We start from the raw sequence: 18740 nt of genomic DNA on the forward strand, positions 1-18740 counted from the left end.
AATTCAGTATTAAAAATATACAAGCAGATAAATACAAGCAGCATTACCACACGAGTGTTCAATTCTCTATTCTAAGCGAAAGTTAAGTTTTCTAACAAAAGTGCTTGAATTGTTAAAACTAAAAACATACCTACACTAGTTATTATGTACTACGTACTCATTATTAATGGTGCATCAGTATGTCATTTAATGGCAAAGCAGTATGTGGCAGTATAATGTAATTATTTATTTTTCAAAACAAGCTTTAGTGGTCTGCATCATGAATCAGAAAAAAGCAACATAGCAAGACGTAAAAACTGAGCAGTAACTCGACATCTGACTATCTCATTTGGCCAAAATGAAAAAAACAAACAAACAAACAAACAGACAGACAAAAAAACAAACAGTTGTACGCACGTTCTTTTGCATCCATTAAAACAATTGATTTAACATCACAGTAATCTAGAAGACGTGCGTGATATTCCAAAAATCGCTTTTTTTAACAGGCAGTTTGGAAGCCAACTCGATTTTCCTGTAGATTGACACCCGCAGGCCCCGCCCAGCACCGTTGACGGACACGAGTGGGCGGGGCCAGTGCCGCCAAAGGCACGGGGGCGTTTTCGTGCGGGTTTGCGGAACGGGCTGTTGCGGTGAATGCGTGATTGAGGTCCCGCAGCTAATAATCGTCCCCCTTTTTTGGGGCCGGACTGCACGGGCGCGGAGGAGCAGCCGGAACAGGTAATGTTACATCTGCATTTATTCAGTGCCTGCATGAACGGTGTCAATGTGCGGCTGGCTTTGCGTTGATGTTGCCATTGTCGCTTCAACTGTCCTAGCTTTGCCGCTTGTGGAGGGTGGGATGGAGTCAGACAGATGGGGGCAATGATTAAAAAAATGCTCTTGTCTGATCAAATGTGTTCAGCGCCTACGGGCAGCTTATAGATGATGACACTTCAGTTAGTGCGTTGCCAAGGTAGCCCAAATTAGGACAATGACAGTGGGAAAAAAATGATTGGAATTTTCAATTAAATCAGTGTTAGTTTTTGTTGTTATGACCGCATGTCTGACTGTTGTGAAAAAAGCTGCCTATTGCAACAGACCTAGCAGAACAGCAGTGGGCCTGTTCTTGCAAGTGGCTATCAGCCTTTCTGGATTTTTTTTCAAAGATAAGAGACGACGTGATGGGGTTTATGGAAATGTAGGCTAAGCCGACAGGACCTGAGATTTTAAATCTGTGGCCTGAAAGATCGTCTTTTGCAAATGTCATTCTTGCAGGCGAGATTGCTCATAGATTATCCCGTGTTGTGAGAGTAGATTGTCATCTCTCAAAAATGAAAAATGAGCAGAGACAGGTGCAGGGCCAAGACTGTTATTTATTAATATAGAAAGCAGCGCAATGGCAATAACAGCATGGCCTTGGACTCTCACACAGACACACACAGACCCGCACACACAAACACACACACACACACGCGAGCATAGTGGGATTAAAAGAAAGACATTTCACAAGCATTTACCAGTCTTCATATGACTCGTGTCCAGGAATCTGTTGCTGCAGAGTCCAGAGAGCCTATGTTTAAAATAGATTTAAGTGCTTCTCATGGCAGGGGCTCTGGGGAAAGCCAGGAGACTTTACTTATTGATAAAGACACTTCGCAGGATCTAGTAGTACCTTTAAAAAGCTCTTGTCCATGATGTGTGTGCAGACTTGTGCTTGCATGTCTAAAAGTCTGTGTGTGATGTGGTGATGTCACAGCTTTGTTATGGGAACAGAGAAGCCTTGTGTCCTCATGATTAATTCATGTCCAGCTGCGGGATAGAGACAGAAGTGGCCAGTCACACACAGATGGGACCACGTACTTAAAGGAGGCTGAAATAAGTAACAAGCTACCCGTTACGGGGGAGACAGGTTGTCACAGAAATGGGCAGCCGCGGAGATGAGAGGGGGAGGAAAAAAAGCGGCAAAAAAAGGGAAACACAAACAAAGGGGCTCTCATCATCGTCTGCGATGTCTGACAAGCTTTTCAGGCTGTACCAGAGAGGAGCAGAGCATCCTGCTGAGGGAAGTGCATCTGTTGTGTGGCTCCTCTGCATCCTTCTCCGGCTACACTCTGAATGTCAAGCCCCAATGAACAGAGCAGGCTCCAGGTCGTCATGGAGACAGGAGCAGACCCCCGCTGGAACAGAGGCAGGTAGTCACTGAGGCTTGGCTGGCCTGCTGTGTGCTCAGAGACGCCCTCTGCTGTCCGCTGATGGCATCGGCGCCCGGAGTGCCAGTATGTCTGAACGGGCTTCGGATGTGAAACGCTGTGGAAAGTGATCAGTGCGCGCAGTGCATTAGCTCTGGGGACGCACTCTCCTCAGCGAAGTGCTATATTTTAAGACTTTGCTGTAGGCTTGTTCTCTCTCTGTTGCAGAGGGGAGTGAGTGCATCTACTATACAGGGCTGAGCCAGTGATGTCAAATGGGGAATGTTCACTATTACTATTTTTTTGTTTGTTTGTTTGTTTGTTTGGTTTCAACGTCTTTCTTGGACTTCTTCTATTGCCTCCAGAGCCACACCCACACACCCATCCTGTCCAGATTAGATTAGAATTTTACATCTTCCTCTCCTCTTCTTATCAAGGTTACTATGGTTAGCTAAAATGATATAAAAACTAGGTGTGAAAAAAGTAACTAAAATAACTAAAATAAAAACTAGACTTTGGAAAAAATTAAAACTCACTAACTGGAACAATGTCATGTGGCTACTTGTAACTATTAAACTAACTAAGAAAACAAAACTATAATAGTTTTAAACAATAAAAAACCATCTGCAACAAGCACACCCACTGTGGAAACTGAAGTGAATTTAAACCAAAAATTGAAACTGAAATAAAAAAATTAATAAAAGAAAACCATAATAACTCTGCTTCTTATCCGTTTTTGTTCTTCCTTGCTCTGTCCCTGCTGATTTCTACCCCTCACTGGCGCTGCTTTAGCCTCTCTGTAGCTTTCCCAATCCTGCTTCCTCTGATCTGTGTCCTCTCTCTGCCTCAATCCCAGATAATTCCCTCTCTGTGGAATTGGAAGATTGCAGCAGGCGAGAGCAAAAGAGAGATTATACTGTCAGATTAGTGGACAGGAGCGGCAATACATAATCTCAGCACAACCACACACACACACACACACACACACACAAACACACAGTACCACTCTCGATCTCACGCAGACACGTGGGTACACGTGCACAAAGCATTTGCCACATGAAAAAATGCATGAGCACATAATCAGACACTTGTTGTTTTTCTGAAACAGCTGTTTAACCCTCTTGCTTTGCCCTTTGACCTGCAGGGTGATGTGCCATCAGCCACTGGAGGGCATTTGTCCCCTCTGCAACTTGTTCATGCTGTGAAGCTTATGGGATAGGAGTGTGTATTCCCCTTCCCAACACTGCTGCCCCACTGGAGTCATTTGTGCCAAAGCTGAGTTGCCTCAAAGGAGCAGAGATGGGCAGCCCAGGCTGTGAGGTGGGTCTAGCTGCACCAGTGGAGCCAGCTTTGGAGCCCCTGTGTCCTGAGTGTGGCCAGATCCACCGCAGCTGGGAGAACCATCTTTACAACTACCGTCTGGAGGTGGACGACGATCTGGTGTGCCACATCTGCCTGCAGCCGCTGGTGCAGCCACTCGACACACCTTGCGGACACACCTTCTGCGCTCGCTGCCTGCGAAGCTTCCTCCAGGAGAGGGATTTCTGCCCGCTGGACAGGACTCGGTTGCAGCTGCAGGCGTGCCGCAGATCCAGCATACTAGTGCACAAGCTGCTGGACAAGCTGTCCGTGTCCTGCCCTTTGACCCCAGTCTGCTCCCTCAGCATGCCACGATGTGACCTAGAGGCACACCTCAAACACAGGTAAGAAGGCTTCATGCAGACACAACAGAATGACTGCTTTTGTGAGTGCAAGCGCACACATACTCACGGATCAAAATCGATAATGCGCGACAACCAGGATGCAGCTTTATCCTTGCTGTATTGGAGTCAATTAGACAATTAAGAAAGACCTCAAATAGTCAGGTAGTTATTAGAGCTGAAAGGATTAGTCATTTAGTTGATTAACGGAAAATGAATAGACAACAGTTTGGATAATGACTTTTCAATTAAGTCATTTTAAAGGGCAGGCCGTCCATTGGTTCCTGCTTCTCATGAGAGGTTGATTGAACAAAGCGTAAAACCTTTCGTCTATTTTTGTAGAAAGCAATTGTCAGATTGCCCCAATCCTCATGCGTAACTCATTCTGATAGGAACTTTAAAGGTACCATAGGTCTTTGTCCAGATTTACTCTCCATCATCAGCTTCAAGGTTTTCCGCCCGTCCCCACACTTTGGCTTTTGGCCCATTTGGACCAGGTGCTGTGAGACCCTGAGGGGATTATTGGGCTGCAGGTCATGTGACAGGAGATTAGTGGTTCCCTCCCGCAGTCATGAGTTGACTGACCAGGAGCTCCATTTTCTCATTCTGCAATCATGCTGAGCAATTTCAACACCAGAGACCTTTTCAACCATTTCTTCTGTGAGACCGCCAAAGGCAACCCTGGCCTGTGGTGAGTCAAACTCTGCAGGATGTGAGGTCAGCGTGACTTGTGGTGCTACTATGGCACCTCTCTTTCGCCTGTTTCCTTCCTCTTCTGTCTGCCTCTCTATTTGACTTCTTTCTTGCGCTCTCTATATGTCTGTGTTGCACTGAAATGTGTGTCCATTCGTCTGTGCATGAGAGTTGCCGTAGGGAACCCGTGTTGGGTTGTTGCTGCCATTACAGGGATGGAAGGAGTGTGAATTTTGCATGTGAGAGGATATCAAAATAAATGTAGCAGTGCTTGGAGAGTCTACAGAGGACATAGTGATTTTCTTTGCTTGGTACAAAGCTTTTGGTCAGAACATGTTGCACATGTGTAAAAATGTAGGCACAGTGTCATCAGTAGTGTTATTGATTAGGGACCAGAGCTGTCCATTGATGTTATGATGCTTGACTAGTCACTGGATATCCAGTGACTACCTAACACCTTAGTTAAGTCAAGAAGATTTTCTTTAACAAGCTCACACTAACAAGCTACCGCTAACAAGCTATTGAGCTGAGTCAGCTGTTTGTACAGGAGACCCTCAGAGACGGTTGATTTCGTGTCTTTAAAGAAAGGCAATATGATGAATGATGGCCACTGTGGCTACAGGTGACCATTACGAGATCATGGTTAGGTATAAATGGAACATCAGTAGAGAAGAGTGATTGCAGCAAATTGACTCAATTACTAATATCAGTTTCCCAGCAATGCCAATGCATGTCCATGTTTAGCTAATGTTAGCTAATATTAGTCAGTGTAATCTACCGGTCAGACCAAATTTGAGTAATGCTGTATGAGCAAAACCCCTAAGTGTGTTAATGTGGGAAAGGGGTCTATTAATGCTTGTGAATTTCCATTTTTGGGAAGAAATGTGCTTTATTTCTTCTTTCAAATGTCACATAGTCATGCTTCCACAAAACAAGAACAGTTCCTGAATTCTCTGGTACCAGGCATAAGGTTCAGGATTTCATCGCTGCAGCAGCACATTCAACCTTAACAAAAGTCTTCTTTGTCCAGATCTTTCACTGAGTCACATCTGCAGACTGGTAGGCTACATCTCAGTCAGCGTTTCACACATCGTGTTGTATCAAAAAGACAAGAAAAGATGCTTCAAGGCGGAACAAACCAGGTCACTGTGAGGACTAACGTGACATTCTTTGGTAAAGATTAAACCTCCGGCCCACGTGGGTTTCTCTGCTTCTGTACCCTGCAGACTTAGGTCTAAGATAGTAACAGGAGCCGAGCGTGTGCTGTTGCTGTGCAACTTAGTCAGTCAACATTGTTGATGCTGAAGATTAGCGATCACTGGACATTAGATCAGACGGCGACAGTGCCAGGCCACAGGATAGCATGTTGGTCAAGGTGGGCGGGTTGATCTTGTTACTGGTGCTGCGTACTTATGGAAGCTGAGGTGCTTTTGCTGTTCCTGACCTAAAGTACATGAATTAAAGCCTCTACTTGAACATAACCCAGTTCAAATTTTACATTTTTGTTGAAAACGTTTACCCCTTTTCTTCTCTATACCTCTTTGTCTTGGTGTTGATGGGCTAAAGAGTATTAGTCAAGAAAGGGTGAGATTAAAGTTACATTAAGCCCCACAGTATTACGACAGTACAGTTCATTACAGTGTTGCATGTTGACTGTTTTCTATTTTGAATATTGCAAAAGCAAAGAATCATGTGACGTCAGTATCTGTTTTCCATGGTCCTGTTTCTCTTCAGGGCCTTTAAATAATTCAGCCAGCTCATGCTGTAGCTGCCACTTAAAGTAAATACTTCAGGGTCAATTAACGGTGAGACCACATTGATCCCTTGAGTCGGTCGGTCTGTGTTTATTTTTAATTGTTTTTCAGTGAGGACTTTCTATTTGTGTGGCAGACTCGATGAATCTGTCTTCACCAGATTTGTGCTTAGTCTGATGGAAAGAGTATTTTGGAGTGGCTGAACCTTTTTGAGACTGACCTAAATGTCGTTATCCAAGTCCATTTATAAATCAACAAAAAAGCCAAACGTTTAGTGGCCTCAACTTCTCAAATGCGAGTATTTGCTGGGTTGTACTGTTTAGCATAATTGTAATAAAAGCTAAACTTTTTCACTGTATTGAATCCCACCCAGCTGCACTCGACCCTGCGCTCTCACCTTCTTTCAGGAGGGGACCAGAAAAAAGAGACTTTGACTGATGCTGAACCTGATTTTCTTCACATGTCAGATGGACTAACAAACTGACACCTGTTGCTTGGTGAAAGGTGTCCCGGGACGCGGTGCCAGCAGACGAGCATGGATGGACCGCGGTGTGAGAGCGGGGACGAGCGAGCAATGGTGACCAGCCCTCCAAGGTCACCCAGCTCCCCACAGACAGACCTGAGGGAACACACACCCTCTCCACACTCTGGACCTAATAACACCAGCGGCAATGGGCCCATGTGGACAGACGACGCTGGTCTGGACAACCCTGCCTTTGAGGAGAGCACGGAGGAAGACAGTGAGTCCACCCACTGGTCCGAAGTGAGGAGATTTAAATTGCCAATGAAACCATTAGAGTTTAGACTGAGACATAATCCTCATGTGTTTAGGTGTGGTTGGATTGGAGTGTGTGGTCCCCAGGGTGAAGCGGCCCCTCAGTAATCCCTGCATCCACCTCCTCCGCTCTGTCAGCTCCACCTCTTCTGGCTGGGACTGCCCCGAGTCTCCACCTCTCTCTGCTGAAGAGGGTATGACATCACTTCCTCCATTTGACTGCAAATCTTAAAAGGCTGAACACTAGAGATCTGAGATTTGAAACATTGCATTGCTTATCTTTCTTGCAGTTTTAAGAGCTGTAATCTTAGACGATGAGATAATCACGTTCAGGCGACATTACGTTAAAGGTTAGGAGGATGTGGAAACTGAATTCTCAAGTGCAGCTCTGTAATGTGATTTGCGTGTCCATTAAGGCTGTGTGAAGTTGCCCTCGCTTCCTGAAGGAGAGATAACTGCCATAGAGGTTCACCGGGCAAATCCGTATGTTGAGCTGGGCATCAGCATCGTCGGGGGAAACGAGACGCCTCTCATCAACATTGTGATTCAGGAAGTGTACAGAGACGGGGTCATCGCACGAGACGGGAGGCTGCTGGCTGGGGATCAGATACTACAAGTAAGAGACACGGTCATTTCCAATTTGTGGTCTTTTCAGTTTCTTTCAGGGAAGATTTATTGAACAAGGATTTGATTTTCAGAATCAGAATCAGAATCAGAATCAGAATTCCTTTATTAATCCCTGGAGGGAAATTCTTGTTTTTACAGACATTGCACATGCAGTATTCCCGACCAAGAAAGGAGAACAGTGCAGAGTATAAAAAATAGGATAAACTTAATAAAGATAGGATAACAAAACTAAAATCTCAAAGTACAGGTATTTACAAAAAACTGTATTCGAATTTTTAAGAAAATTTAAAATACAGGTATGTGCATGTGTAAAAAGCCAATATGTACATTGTATATATAAAAACAACCTAACCCCTTTTCATATCAGTAAACTTTCAAAACATACTTTTGGCCGCTTCATTTAACTATTACTGCTGGTTTTCACTCAAGATTTGTGTATATTGTTTTATTATATTAGTAGTTCACTAACTTTTTGAAAACATTCTTGAGCAGGGTTCAAGAATTATCATCTGAATCATTTTAATAGTGGATCATATGGCTGCTTGAATGTGAAAGGGGTCACTTAACACATAAAATTCATCACCCAACCCAAATCTGAGCATCATTTTAGTGTCTTTTAGCCTCTTGTTTTAGTTTTAAGGCCCACAACTTTAGTTCACCCTCACAGCTTTTGTCAATCTAATTTAAAGCAGAAGCAGGTGGCTCAAATAAACCCTCCAAATGACTCCAAATGAATGCTAATGTTGCTCCATGTCTGGAGGGCATCAGCTTTATAAGCTGTTTTGTGTTGTGTTTACAGCCGGTTGTGTTAATGCAGGTTTAAACATTAATTGCTCAAAATCTCTTTTTCCCAAGGTGAACAATGTCGACATCAGTAACGTCCCCCACAGTTTTGCTCGCTCTACACTGGCACGTCCCTGCACCACTTTGCAGCTAACTGTGCTTAGGGAGCGCCGTTGTGCCTCCCGGGTGCCTCCGTCCTCTTCCTCCTCCACCCCAGCTGTGCCCCATGCCCCCTGCTCCACCCCTGAGGGCACCCCGTCCAGCCCCGCCAAGCTGAGAATCACCCTGCACAAGCGAGACTCAACGGAGCAGCTCGGCATCAAGCTGGTACGGCGAACGGATGAGTCAGGAGTGTTTGTGTTGGATCTGTTGGAGGGAGGCTTGGCAGCAAAGGATGGCAGACTGCGGAGTAACGACCGCGTGTTGGCAGTCAACGACCAGGATCTACGCCACGGCACGCCGGAGCAGGCTGCGCAGATCATACAGGTGAGGATGCAATTAGTCATTAAGGCTATGTTTCTTTTGGGTATTTAACCGAAAAAGAAATTAAAGTGTGGGGGAAATAAATCCCTAAAATTCTGACTCTGTCTTCATAGGCCAGTGGAGAGCGAGTGCACCTGCTGATTGGTCGACCCAGCAAACCAACTCCTCCTCCACCGCCAAAATCAAGCTCCACCAGAGACCTCTACTGCCTTGATCACTTCCTGCCTAACCACAGCTCTACCCCGAGTCCTGTGCCCTTGCATCTGTCCCGCACCAGCACTCACAGAGTGAGCAGATGTGTTATACTTTTTTAATATACGTGAAATTTTGGTGAAATGAGAGCAAACTGGAAACAATGATGTGCAAAGAGTAGAACTGAAGCTGTGTTTGCTTTCCCCTGCGTGGTTATACCCAGGACCTTTCCCAGTGTGTGACCTGTAAAGAGAAACACATCACTGTGAAGAAGGAACCCCATGAGTCTCTGGGCATGACTGTTGCAGGAGGGCGGGGCAGCAAGAGTGGGGAGCTGCCAATCTTTGTGACCAGCGTCCAGCCACATGGCTGCTTGTCGAGGGATGGACGAATCAAACGAGGTGAACCGACCCGGTCCGGAAACAGCAATAACAGGACCAGATTCAGCCAGATGAGAAACATGACAAACTAGAGCATCTTCTTCTTATTCCTCCTGTTTCCTTCAGGTGACGTCCTGCTGAGTATCAACGGGCAGGACTTAACGTACCTGAGCCACAGTGAAGCTGTGGGCACCCTGAAGGCCAGTGCTGCCTCACCCTCGGTGCAGCTGCGGGTGCTGGAGGTCAGCATGGTGGAAGAACACGACCATGACGAGTTGCTGCCTCACACTCATGACAGCGACTTTGATGCCAACTGGTCCCCGTCGTGGGTCATGTGGCTGGGATTACCCAGGTGAGTGTCTTTCCTCGTGTTGCCTGATTTTATATTGACTGTCTTTGGACTGGTTAGACATCTAATGTAGCTGTCCTTGGTTCATTTATGTGGGATTTAGGCCATTTATTGAAAATAGCAATTTGAGTAATTGAAGGTCTGAGATCATAATGAAACTAATTCTCTTTATTATTCCTTTTGTGCTGCTCTTCGCTCAGTCTTTTTTCTTTTCAAAGATCTCAGGAAAGTAGAGAAATATGGCAACATATAGCAAACATATGACAATATTGATATGCAAATTGAAAGAAGGTTATTTAGAGGTAGTCAGAAAAGTGTCTTAGAAAGAAAGGATGTCATAGATGAGGTGACTGGCATCATATTTGGAAATTGGTGAATTTAATTGGATATTTTCCACTATTTTTAACAGATTTTAAGACATTTTTTAAAGGTGAAGCTTTGCCCCCTGGAGGATGCTGTCTCTCTACACTATCGGCCAGCCTCTCCTTCACGTTGCTTTCTGTCCTTTTCTTGCAGCTACCTGCACAGCAGCCATGAGATTGTACTGCGCAGGAGCCACCCGGGCAGCTGGGGCTTCAGCATTGTTGGGGGCTACGAGGAAAGCCACAGCAACCAGGCGTTCTTCATCAAGACCATCGTCCTTGGCACACCTGCGTACTATGACGGCCGCCTCAAGTGAGTGATTGGTCGCTTGTCACGTGACTACTTGAGGCTTATGTTAGCAGTGGCACAGTGGTGAATTAGCAGGTAGATAAAAAGTGATAAAGGTCCAGTTGGTAATTGATAAAGGTGGCATGATGATAGGCCATGCCCACACAGCGCATTACAAGAACAAGCAAGTATAACATTAATAAGAAACAACATTCATTTACTGCACTCATTTGTTGTGTAGATGTGACCTTTTTGGTGTGTCATCAGTATCTTATCTGTGCTTGGTATGCAAACAGCTACCAATAAAGCTAAATTAATTCCGTTTGACCCCATCTTTGTACACATACGATATGAATAGAGGTCATAACTCACTGACTGACACCTATTGTAGGTTTTAAAAAAAGTTAGTTAAACCCTGTTCTGCAGTTCAAAAGGTGCAATATCTATTAAACACTCTCAAGGGGATTCAACAGTTAATATTATTGTTCCAGAACATGTCCCAAAGACAGGATTTCTGCCCCAGATCCCTCAGCTGAACTCAAAAAGAGAATAGCTCTGAAGACTTGACCGAACACAAATATTAAGTTTACATTCGTCATTAATGTTCTGATTATTTCTTTGATTAATCGGATAATTACGTGCTCTATAAAATGTTTTCCTGAGCCCAAAGTTTTATCTTCAAATAATTTGTTTCATCCAGTTAACAGTTAACAGCATATTCAGTTTTACTATATTAACTGTATGTCACACTGTGTAAGCCGCTCAAACGTCATGTCTTCATATGATGTTCCACAATATAGATCTGTTTGAATGGCTCATGGCTCCGAGCTGTCAGGTCCTGTTTATAATCCAGGCCTTCTCTTGGCGTCGCTTTAGGTGTGGCGATATGATCATTGCAGTCAACGGCCTCTCGACAGCAGGAATGAGCCACTCGGCGCTGGTGCCCATGCTGAAGGAGCAGCGCAGCCGGGTGGCGCTTACTGTGGTTTCCTGGCCCGGCAGCCTTGTATAGCTACTCCAGATCACAAGCAGGCTGCGCACCATGCCGAGTCCACCCAGAATGTTCTATATTGGGAACAACCTTGGCCAAAGTGAAATGGTACATGCTACTGTACATCGCTCCATACCGGGCTTAATCCAGGACCAAAAGCATTCAGAACTGTAGTAGACCCAGCAGGACCAAGCGTGTCCTGACCAGGTGGGAACCGATCCAGATTGTGCCACGTCACTCGACAGTCTGCACTCACGAACACACTGCTGAGATCATATGGTCATGTTGTCTTCACTCCCGCAGGGAGAAATGATACTGCAACTGTAACCCGGCGATCTGCTGCTGTATTCACCTCACCAGGCAGTTATAGAATCCAGGGCTGTATTCAGGTGGATGCATCGTTGCAGGTAGAGATAGAAAATATATAAAATATAATAGCCTGTGATCATCTAGGATATGACCTGTAATCCCTCAGTAAGATTTTCTGCAACACCAGCGCTGTATCCAGCTGAATAAGCCTCAGGCCTTATTAGAAAACCTGCCGCACCCTGGGGACTCCGCTGCCCTTAGGCCTCATCACCATGACAAACAGCTGTCCCATCAGCTGGAGTTTTATACATGTGTGTGTGAATGTGTTCTGTTTGTTTAATAAACATTTCCTTCAGAGGATTAATGGCTCTACTGAGTGCTTTTCTGCTTTGTACCGTCAACTGCTGGATGGTTCACATGAGCAAAAGGCAGTTTAACAGTAAATGAGTTAATCAGGCAGAACAATTGATATAGTGCTGCATTAATGAGGCTTTATTTTATATTTACATAAAGAGCATCAACAGAAATATGTGATCCTTTTCACCATTAATAAACATAACCAAGTATATATATTTATATAATGCAGCCTCAAGATTTGTTATCCTTTAGAGTTGTTTTGCGCAGCTTCACAGCAAGCTTGTTCGTCTCTACTTGATTGGCTGCAGCTGCCAGTCTGAGCTGCAGTGCCATACGCCAGGGCTGATTCTTTTTAGGATGCAGTTTCTGAAAGGGGAGCAAACATACATGATACAAAGACAAGGTGGAGGGAAGAAAAGACATTTCCTGAAGAGAAAAAAATAAAAATAAAAGAAGTTGATGAGGACATGTTACCTTCATCTTTTTCTTTGCTGGGTCATGCACCACTCCATGTCGCCACAGACTTTCCTGATTAACAAGGAACATTTATCAAATACACTGTATCTGCAATTTAAAAAGATAGTCACCAAAATGTCCAAACATCTTAAGTTTAAGAGTGGCCAGACCTATACAGAGTTTCAGTTTATAATGTGGTGTCATTTTTGAAATCTGTTTCTGAGAACATACAGACAACAAAAACTAATTGAACTACTGAAATAACTTTGAAAATTACAAGGCACCATTTATTTATTTATTTATTTTTTAAAAAATGTTGCCTGGCCAACCCAGACTTTACTACAGAATCCTCCTCCGTAGAAAATAGTTCCAGATAATAACTAAACCATACAGGGTCTTTTGTTACCAAGCACTGTGAAATTCCACCTGCATTTTGTCATCAAAACCTTTAGAAAGTAAAACCCAAACTGCCTCTAAGCCTGGATACTACTAGTAGTTTGACCAACCATTTAAAAAAAAAAAAAAAATCATTAAATTCTGCAGGTTTACCTTCATGGCAAAGCTCTTCCCACAGCCAGCATAGGCACAGGTAAAGGGTTTCTTGCCCTCATGGTCTCCCAGTATGTGGCTCTCCAAGTTGAAGCGACGAGTGAACTCTTTACCACAGCCGGCTCTGGGGCACGACAGCTTCCTCTTCTCCCCAGAGTGGATGCGAAGCTCATGCTGGCGTAAGAACCAGGCGTTGTTAAACAGCTTTTTGCACTCTCCACAGGGCACCTTGACTGAGAACGAAGAACATTAAAACAAGACCCAACAGCTAGAAAGTAATATTTACAGTGCAACAAAACACCACACAGCAGTACATTCACACCTCTATGCTCTTTTCTGTGCTTCTGATATTCTGTCCATGTTTTTCCCTGAAAAGGACATGCTTCAGTCTCACAAGGATAACCTGCAGCAGAGAGACATGGGGTTTTTGTGAACACACGCAAACGAAAACAACATAAAATCCTGGTAATAAACCAACCTCTATGCAGTCTCTCATGATGCTTTAGTTTTCCATGACTGGGAAATTCTCTTGCACAGCCGCTGAAAGTACAACTACAGCAAAACAAATTAAAAACTGTGAGTTCAGACAGCCGAGGACAGACAGAAATTTAAGCTCAGAGGTGCAGCCACTTACTGAAAAGGCTGAAGGTGTTCGTGCTCACACTTATGGGCTTTCAGTTGGTTCCTCTTGTTGAAATCTTTTCCACAGCTTTGATGGTCACACTGAAAGAACAGAATCGAGAAAAAAAAGAAAAGCAAGCAGGAAGTCATCACACTAACGCAATCTATTACGAGACCAAAATAATAGGAGCAAAAAAAGAAAAAAAATGAAGAGAAATCAGGATTTTTGTACGCGATATCGTTTCTCCTGGTGATGATGAACCCGAGCCATGTGGTTCTTCATGCTGGCGTGTGTGACAAAGGCCTCAGGGCACCCATCAACCAGACACCTGCAGACCAGAGCAGGCAGAACAGTTCAAAGACACCAATATTACATGTACCTCTTCCCAGTAGAAACAGAGACACAATGGCTTACTTGTGTGGTTTTTCTCCGCTGTGATTGAGCTCATGTCTGGTGAGCTGATAACGAGTGCAAAAGCTCTTGTCACAGTTCTCACAGGAGAATGGTTTCTGAGGTTAGGGAAACATTCGACACATCATGCCAACAACATCAACTGCTCATTAATAGAAAAACAGACTCTCAGCTGTTATGCTGTGTCCACCTGGTCCTTCTCATTATTTTGGTCTTAGCAGTTTGGAGCCACTTACCAATCCTGTGTGTTTGCAAAGATGAGCCTCTAGCTTCCAAGATTTACTGAATTTAGCCTTACAATCAAAAAAAGAGCAAACAAAGCTTTTTTGGCTTTGCAACCTCTCCCCCATCTTTAATAAGAGATATCAGATATGGTGTTGTGGTCACAGACAAAACTTGTAGTAAAGGGGCAGGACACTTACAGACCTACAACCAGCAGGTCACCTGCGCTTAATTTATCTCACTGGAATGTACCAATTAGAGAAAGAAAGTGGGTGCCCTGCCTCACTAAAGTTAAAAAAATATTTGATTTGATATTTAAATATTTCCACAACAACAAATGAATGCTCTTTATAATTTACGTTTACACACTTAGAGAAGCTGCTGTTTCAGTGGCTATGAACAGCAGTTACCTACACTCAACTGTGCAGGATTGTTGTGTGATCCAGCAGTTAAGATGCTAGAAAATGATTTAGACCCCTGAGTTTAATAGTGATCCCATTGATACTCAAACATTATAAACGTCCACCACTCTTTCCTCAAACTTGATTGATTCAGGCTTTAAAAATGTCACTCCATGTTGGAGACTGTGTCCCGCTATCTGCTGATCTGCTGTGTGTGGTGTGTAAGCAGGGAGAGAGGCGACTGTCTGTCTCCATTAATGACACACACACACTCACAAAATTTATTGCTCTAATCTTAATCTTATCAACCCAACAACATTGTTTTCCGATAGCTGAGATTTATTGTTCAGAATGAGCTTTTGTAACCCACAAACGTCACACTAAATCAGGTTATAGCGCTAGGCTGTGTAACTTTTGAAAGCAGGAATGGCAAGCTCTTAGGAAAATTTCATTCATATGGAACATACCATTGCTCAGGACACTGAGGGGTTTTGCTTATACAGCTTTCTCTGGTTTGGCATCTTAAGGCCAAGTTTTGGCTAATGTTAGCATAAGTATTACTGCACACATTACATAAGTCACTTTGCTGACTTTATGATTCTCCACTTGTGCTATTTTAGCTGAATGCTAAACTACTGTTTAGAAGTGGTAGACAAGGTACTGTAGTCACAGTGGCTGCTGTTCACCAAATGTTAGTATGTATTTTTGTGTATTTGTGTATGTATTCTTGCATGGCTCAAATGTTAGACTTGAATTCAAGTGATGATGATGGTCACAAGTGATGAATATGGAATAATAGAAGTTACGACTTGCACTGTAGCAAAAGTAGGGAGTCCTAAAAACAGCAAGGTGAGTCAGCAATTGCCTCAGTTTATCAGCAGAATCTCTTTAGCCAACATTAGCTGATATTAACCACCGTAAGCTACTGGCCCAGACCAAGTAAGGCTGAAGCAAAAGCGCTGTGTTATTTTTTAAATTGTCTCTCCATAAAACTAAATAATGGTTGAGCTCATTTTTCATTAAAGCAGAAATTCAAAAATTAAAGATTATTGTTGTAAGTTTTTCACTGGTTAAAGGTAAGGGCTACTGCAGGATTTTCCTAAAAAACAATGCATTAAATCACACAAAAATAATCCTTCTCAATCATCAGTTGTGATCCACTAGAAGTGTGTGATTCTGAGCTCTGTAAAGAGATGGCTGATTGACTAAACCAAAGCACTGGTATATGACAACCTGGGAATGAGATTCGATCAGGGATAAACCAATATCTTTTTAAAATTTGTTAATGTTAGCTAAGATTAGCCACCATTAACTAACCTACTGGTCACATCAGACCAAGTAAACCTGTGGCAGCATACCCCTCAGCATATTGAACTGTGAGTGGATTTGTTTGTTTATGAATTCGACTTTTCATTTGAAAGAGCTGATTTGTCTTTCAGAACTTATGCAGACTCCTTTATTTACGTAGAAACGCAGAGCAGGCTTTTGAAAAAAGACAGAGGCACGACAATCCAACAAAACTATCTGCTTGTCTAAACATTAGAGATCACCCTGTGCACCCATGCCATGCTCTCATGTGAAACCTTTGACTGACTTTTGTGAATAAGGCCTATTGAGAGCCTGTTGGGCGTTAACTCAGTGCCCTCCCACGCTTCAGGTAAGCATGCCGGGGTTAGTTGACACCGTTATCAACCTCCTCCTCTTTTTTATCCGGTTCCCCACCTCCTCCCCTTCTGCTGTCAGGGCCAGGATCAATACAGCTGGCCCAATATCCACACATATGACCATGCCCCCCCCCATCTCTGATAACCACACAAACTCTATCACCCCACCTATCACATGCAGAGATACAGCATGCACTGTTTGGCCTGCAGTGGGATTTCCTTGTGCCTTTGTCATACCTTCAGGCCTATCCCAAACACACAAAATATGTGGACATACACTGTCACACCCACACTTGCATCATAGTCACTAATATTACTCTCAATACCGCTGATGGACTTTTTTCCTTTAAGAACAAAGTATGATGGAAGGTGAGGCCTCAGAGGAGGATAAGGAGAACAGAGTTTATTTACCTGTAAAACTTATTTCCTCATTTGTACCTCACTTTTGAAAGACTTCATCCCACAAAATGTTAATTAAAGTAATTGCATATGCTGTGCTCACAGTAAAATGGCGGCAGTAACTAATTAATTCCAGTACGTGGAATTTTGAGGTATTTCCAGGCTTACGCCACTAAATTCTGGAGGGAAATACTGTGCTTTTTAAAATCACATTTATCTTGAAAAGTGAGGAAAATATGATGAATGCTATAGTTTAAACTGATCAAAATTCTTTTGAACATTAGTTCCACCTCAACCTGCCACAACAATGAAATGCTGCCAATATACAAACGCATCAATAAGAATAATCCAATAATCAAGTGTGATCATCTCACATCAATTTCACTGATTCAAGCCAATAATCACAAGTTTTTAATGTTTTTATCAGTACAACATTCTGTCTGTATTCTGCATAATGTGTACTTTTACCTTTGATAACATACTGCTGATAAAACTGCTCATTCTCAAATATGATTTTCAAGGACTTCAGAAAAATCAAGTATTTTCACACTGGTTTATTATTTTGTTTTTGCAAATGTTTGATGATGATTATTATTATCTTGCCACAACAGCACCATCTATTACCAACAAAGAAAGAGGCCTGTTATTGTCAATGCTATCAAAACATATTACCGGTATTGTAATTTGGGGGAAGCAGTCCTTTAAAAGTATGATCCAGGTGGCTGATAATTGTGAGATTTCATATCTTACAACATTTTCACACACAGCTCCTCTTAGCTCAAGCCGTGTCCAATTATCTGCTGTTTGTAGGTGTGTGTGTGTGTGTGTGTGTGTGTGTGTGGTTAATATGTAACACGCCGGGTCGATACAGCTGCTCGGAGCTGCAGGCTGAGCTGACAGACTCAATCTGTACGTGTCAAACACGTGTGATTAAGGAGTTCATAGTGCTTCACGGCTTTTATCCACCAGCCTCGTCTTTCTGCCCTCCTCCCTCTCGCTTGCTCTCTCTCTCTCTCTCTCTCTCTCCTTCTCTGTTTACTTTTTGTTCCTTCAATCAGTAACTTCCATGAGTCAGTGCAACACATGACACTCTGATCCTATCTGTGAGAACACACACACAAAAGACTTAGCGTAGATGTATAGGTGGGTTTTATATCATGCTACACAGTGCAGGGTCATAGAAAATGGAAAAATAAAATCTGGGGTGAAAACAAGCCTGAAAATGATCTTATTTGAATTATCCACAATTTGCTCAGTGCATGAGTGTTCAACCCTTACTCGAAGCAGTGGGAACATACAAAAACATGGTGGCACCGATCGCCTTATCTAAATACTACGAGCGAAATCTAGACCCTTGCCGATCAATACCAAAGGCTTTGGCTGCCATCTGGCTCATTGATTGATTGCATTTTATTTTTCCATCTGTTTTCCCTGGTTTTACCTATTCAGGTTGTTGGATACTTATTACTCTGTGTTGATAAGACCCGTGTCTGAATTCCCTGACCTCAGGCCTGCAGGGTTACGAGGGCGGAGAAGGACAACCTGTGCAGGTTTATCTCCACCTCACTGTCCACAGGACAGATCACAACATTCAGTTTGTGCACTGGGAAATCTATCCTATTTCAAGAAAACCGAAGTGACTGACCCACAAAAATGAAATCTTGGACTGACTGACTGTTGGCCTTCTTCATCCTGCTCTCACACACACACTCAGACACTTCATCCTGTCAGCTGCTTGCCCTATCTCTGTAAACTGCTGCTAATTCGAGTAAATATTGGATAAAGTACTGAGGTGGGATGAGAT

The 18740-nt window shown here is 43.4% G+C and overlaps 2 protein-coding genes across 5 annotated transcripts; one reads left to right on the plus strand and one right to left on the minus strand.

Moving 5' to 3' along the window:
- The first annotated feature begins 480 nt into the window (after nucleotides 1-480).
- lnx2a (ligand of numb-protein X 2a) lies at nucleotides 481-12215 on the plus strand. 4 transcript variants are annotated; one of them, XR_006841452.1, is made up of 12 exons: nucleotides 481-717; nucleotides 3313-3871; nucleotides 6820-7055; nucleotides 7147-7284; nucleotides 7507-7706; nucleotides 8573-8986; nucleotides 9097-9270; nucleotides 9399-9576; nucleotides 9682-9907; nucleotides 10421-10579; nucleotides 11432-11753; nucleotides 11850-12215. XR_006841452.1 is itself a non-coding variant. In XM_046371708.1 (11 exons), exons 2-11 carry the CDS (start codon nucleotides 3468-3470, stop codon nucleotides 11565-11567), a joined length of 2265 nt encoding a protein of 754 aa, XP_046227664.1. In that variant the 5' UTR covers nucleotides 481-717; nucleotides 3313-3467; the 3' UTR covers nucleotides 11568-12215. The 4 variants fall into 4 exon arrangements, 3 of the variants coding, with proteins under 3 accessions (XP_046227664.1, XP_046227665.1, XP_046227666.1); XM_046371708.1 differs by having other exon boundaries at nucleotides 11432-12215; XM_046371709.1 differs by lacking the exon at nucleotides 481-717 and adding an exon at nucleotides 3180-3194 and having other exon boundaries at nucleotides 11432-12215.
- A 111-nt stretch (nucleotides 12216-12326) lies between these two features.
- gtf3ab (general transcription factor IIIA, b) lies at nucleotides 12327-14690 on the minus strand. The gene is made up of 9 exons (XM_046371711.1): nucleotides 14487-14690; nucleotides 14254-14348; nucleotides 14071-14167; nucleotides 13852-13940; nucleotides 13696-13769; nucleotides 13540-13620; nucleotides 13218-13450; nucleotides 12687-12740; nucleotides 12327-12578 (listed from the first exon to the last, which is right to left on the minus strand). The coding sequence occupies exons 1-9, from the start codon at nucleotides 14598-14600 to the stop codon at nucleotides 12444-12446; spliced, it is 972 nt and encodes a 323-aa protein (XP_046227667.1). The 5' UTR covers nucleotides 14601-14690; the 3' UTR covers nucleotides 12327-12443.
- Between the last annotated feature and the right edge of the window lie 4050 nt (nucleotides 14691-18740).

The sequence above is a fragment of the Scatophagus argus genome, chromosome 18 (genome assembly GCF_020382885.2).
Source record: "Scatophagus argus isolate fScaArg1 chromosome 18, fScaArg1.pri, whole genome shotgun sequence".
NCBI classification, from domain to species: domain Eukaryota; kingdom Metazoa; phylum Chordata; class Actinopteri; family Scatophagidae; genus Scatophagus; species Scatophagus argus.

Bases quoted from the DNA above. Each gene is read 5' to 3' on its own strand.
- gtf3ab (XM_046371711.1), bottom strand. From the start codon at position 14,600: ATGGGGGAGAGGTTGCAAAGCCAAAAAAGCTTTGTTTGCTCTTTTTTT. The intron at 14,168-14,253 runs GTAAGCCATTGT...TCTGGTCTGCAG, and splicing joins AGCGGAGAAAAACCACACAA to GTGTCTGGTTGATGGGTGCC. The intron at 13,941-14,070 runs GTACAAAAATCC...CTGTTCTTTCAG, and splicing joins ACCAGGAGAAACGATATCGC to TGTGACCATCAAAGCTGTGG.
- lnx2a (XM_046371708.1), top strand. From the start codon at position 3,468: ATGGGCAGCCCAGGCTGTGAGGTGGGTCTAGCTGCACCAGTGGAGCCA. The intron at 9,908-10,420 runs GTGAGTGTCTTT...CTTTTCTTGCAG, and splicing joins ATGTGGCTGGGATTACCCAG to CTACCTGCACAGCAGCCATG. The intron at 10,580-11,431 runs GTGAGTGATTGG...GCGTCGCTTTAG, and splicing joins TACTATGACGGCCGCCTCAA to GTGTGGCGATATGATCATTG.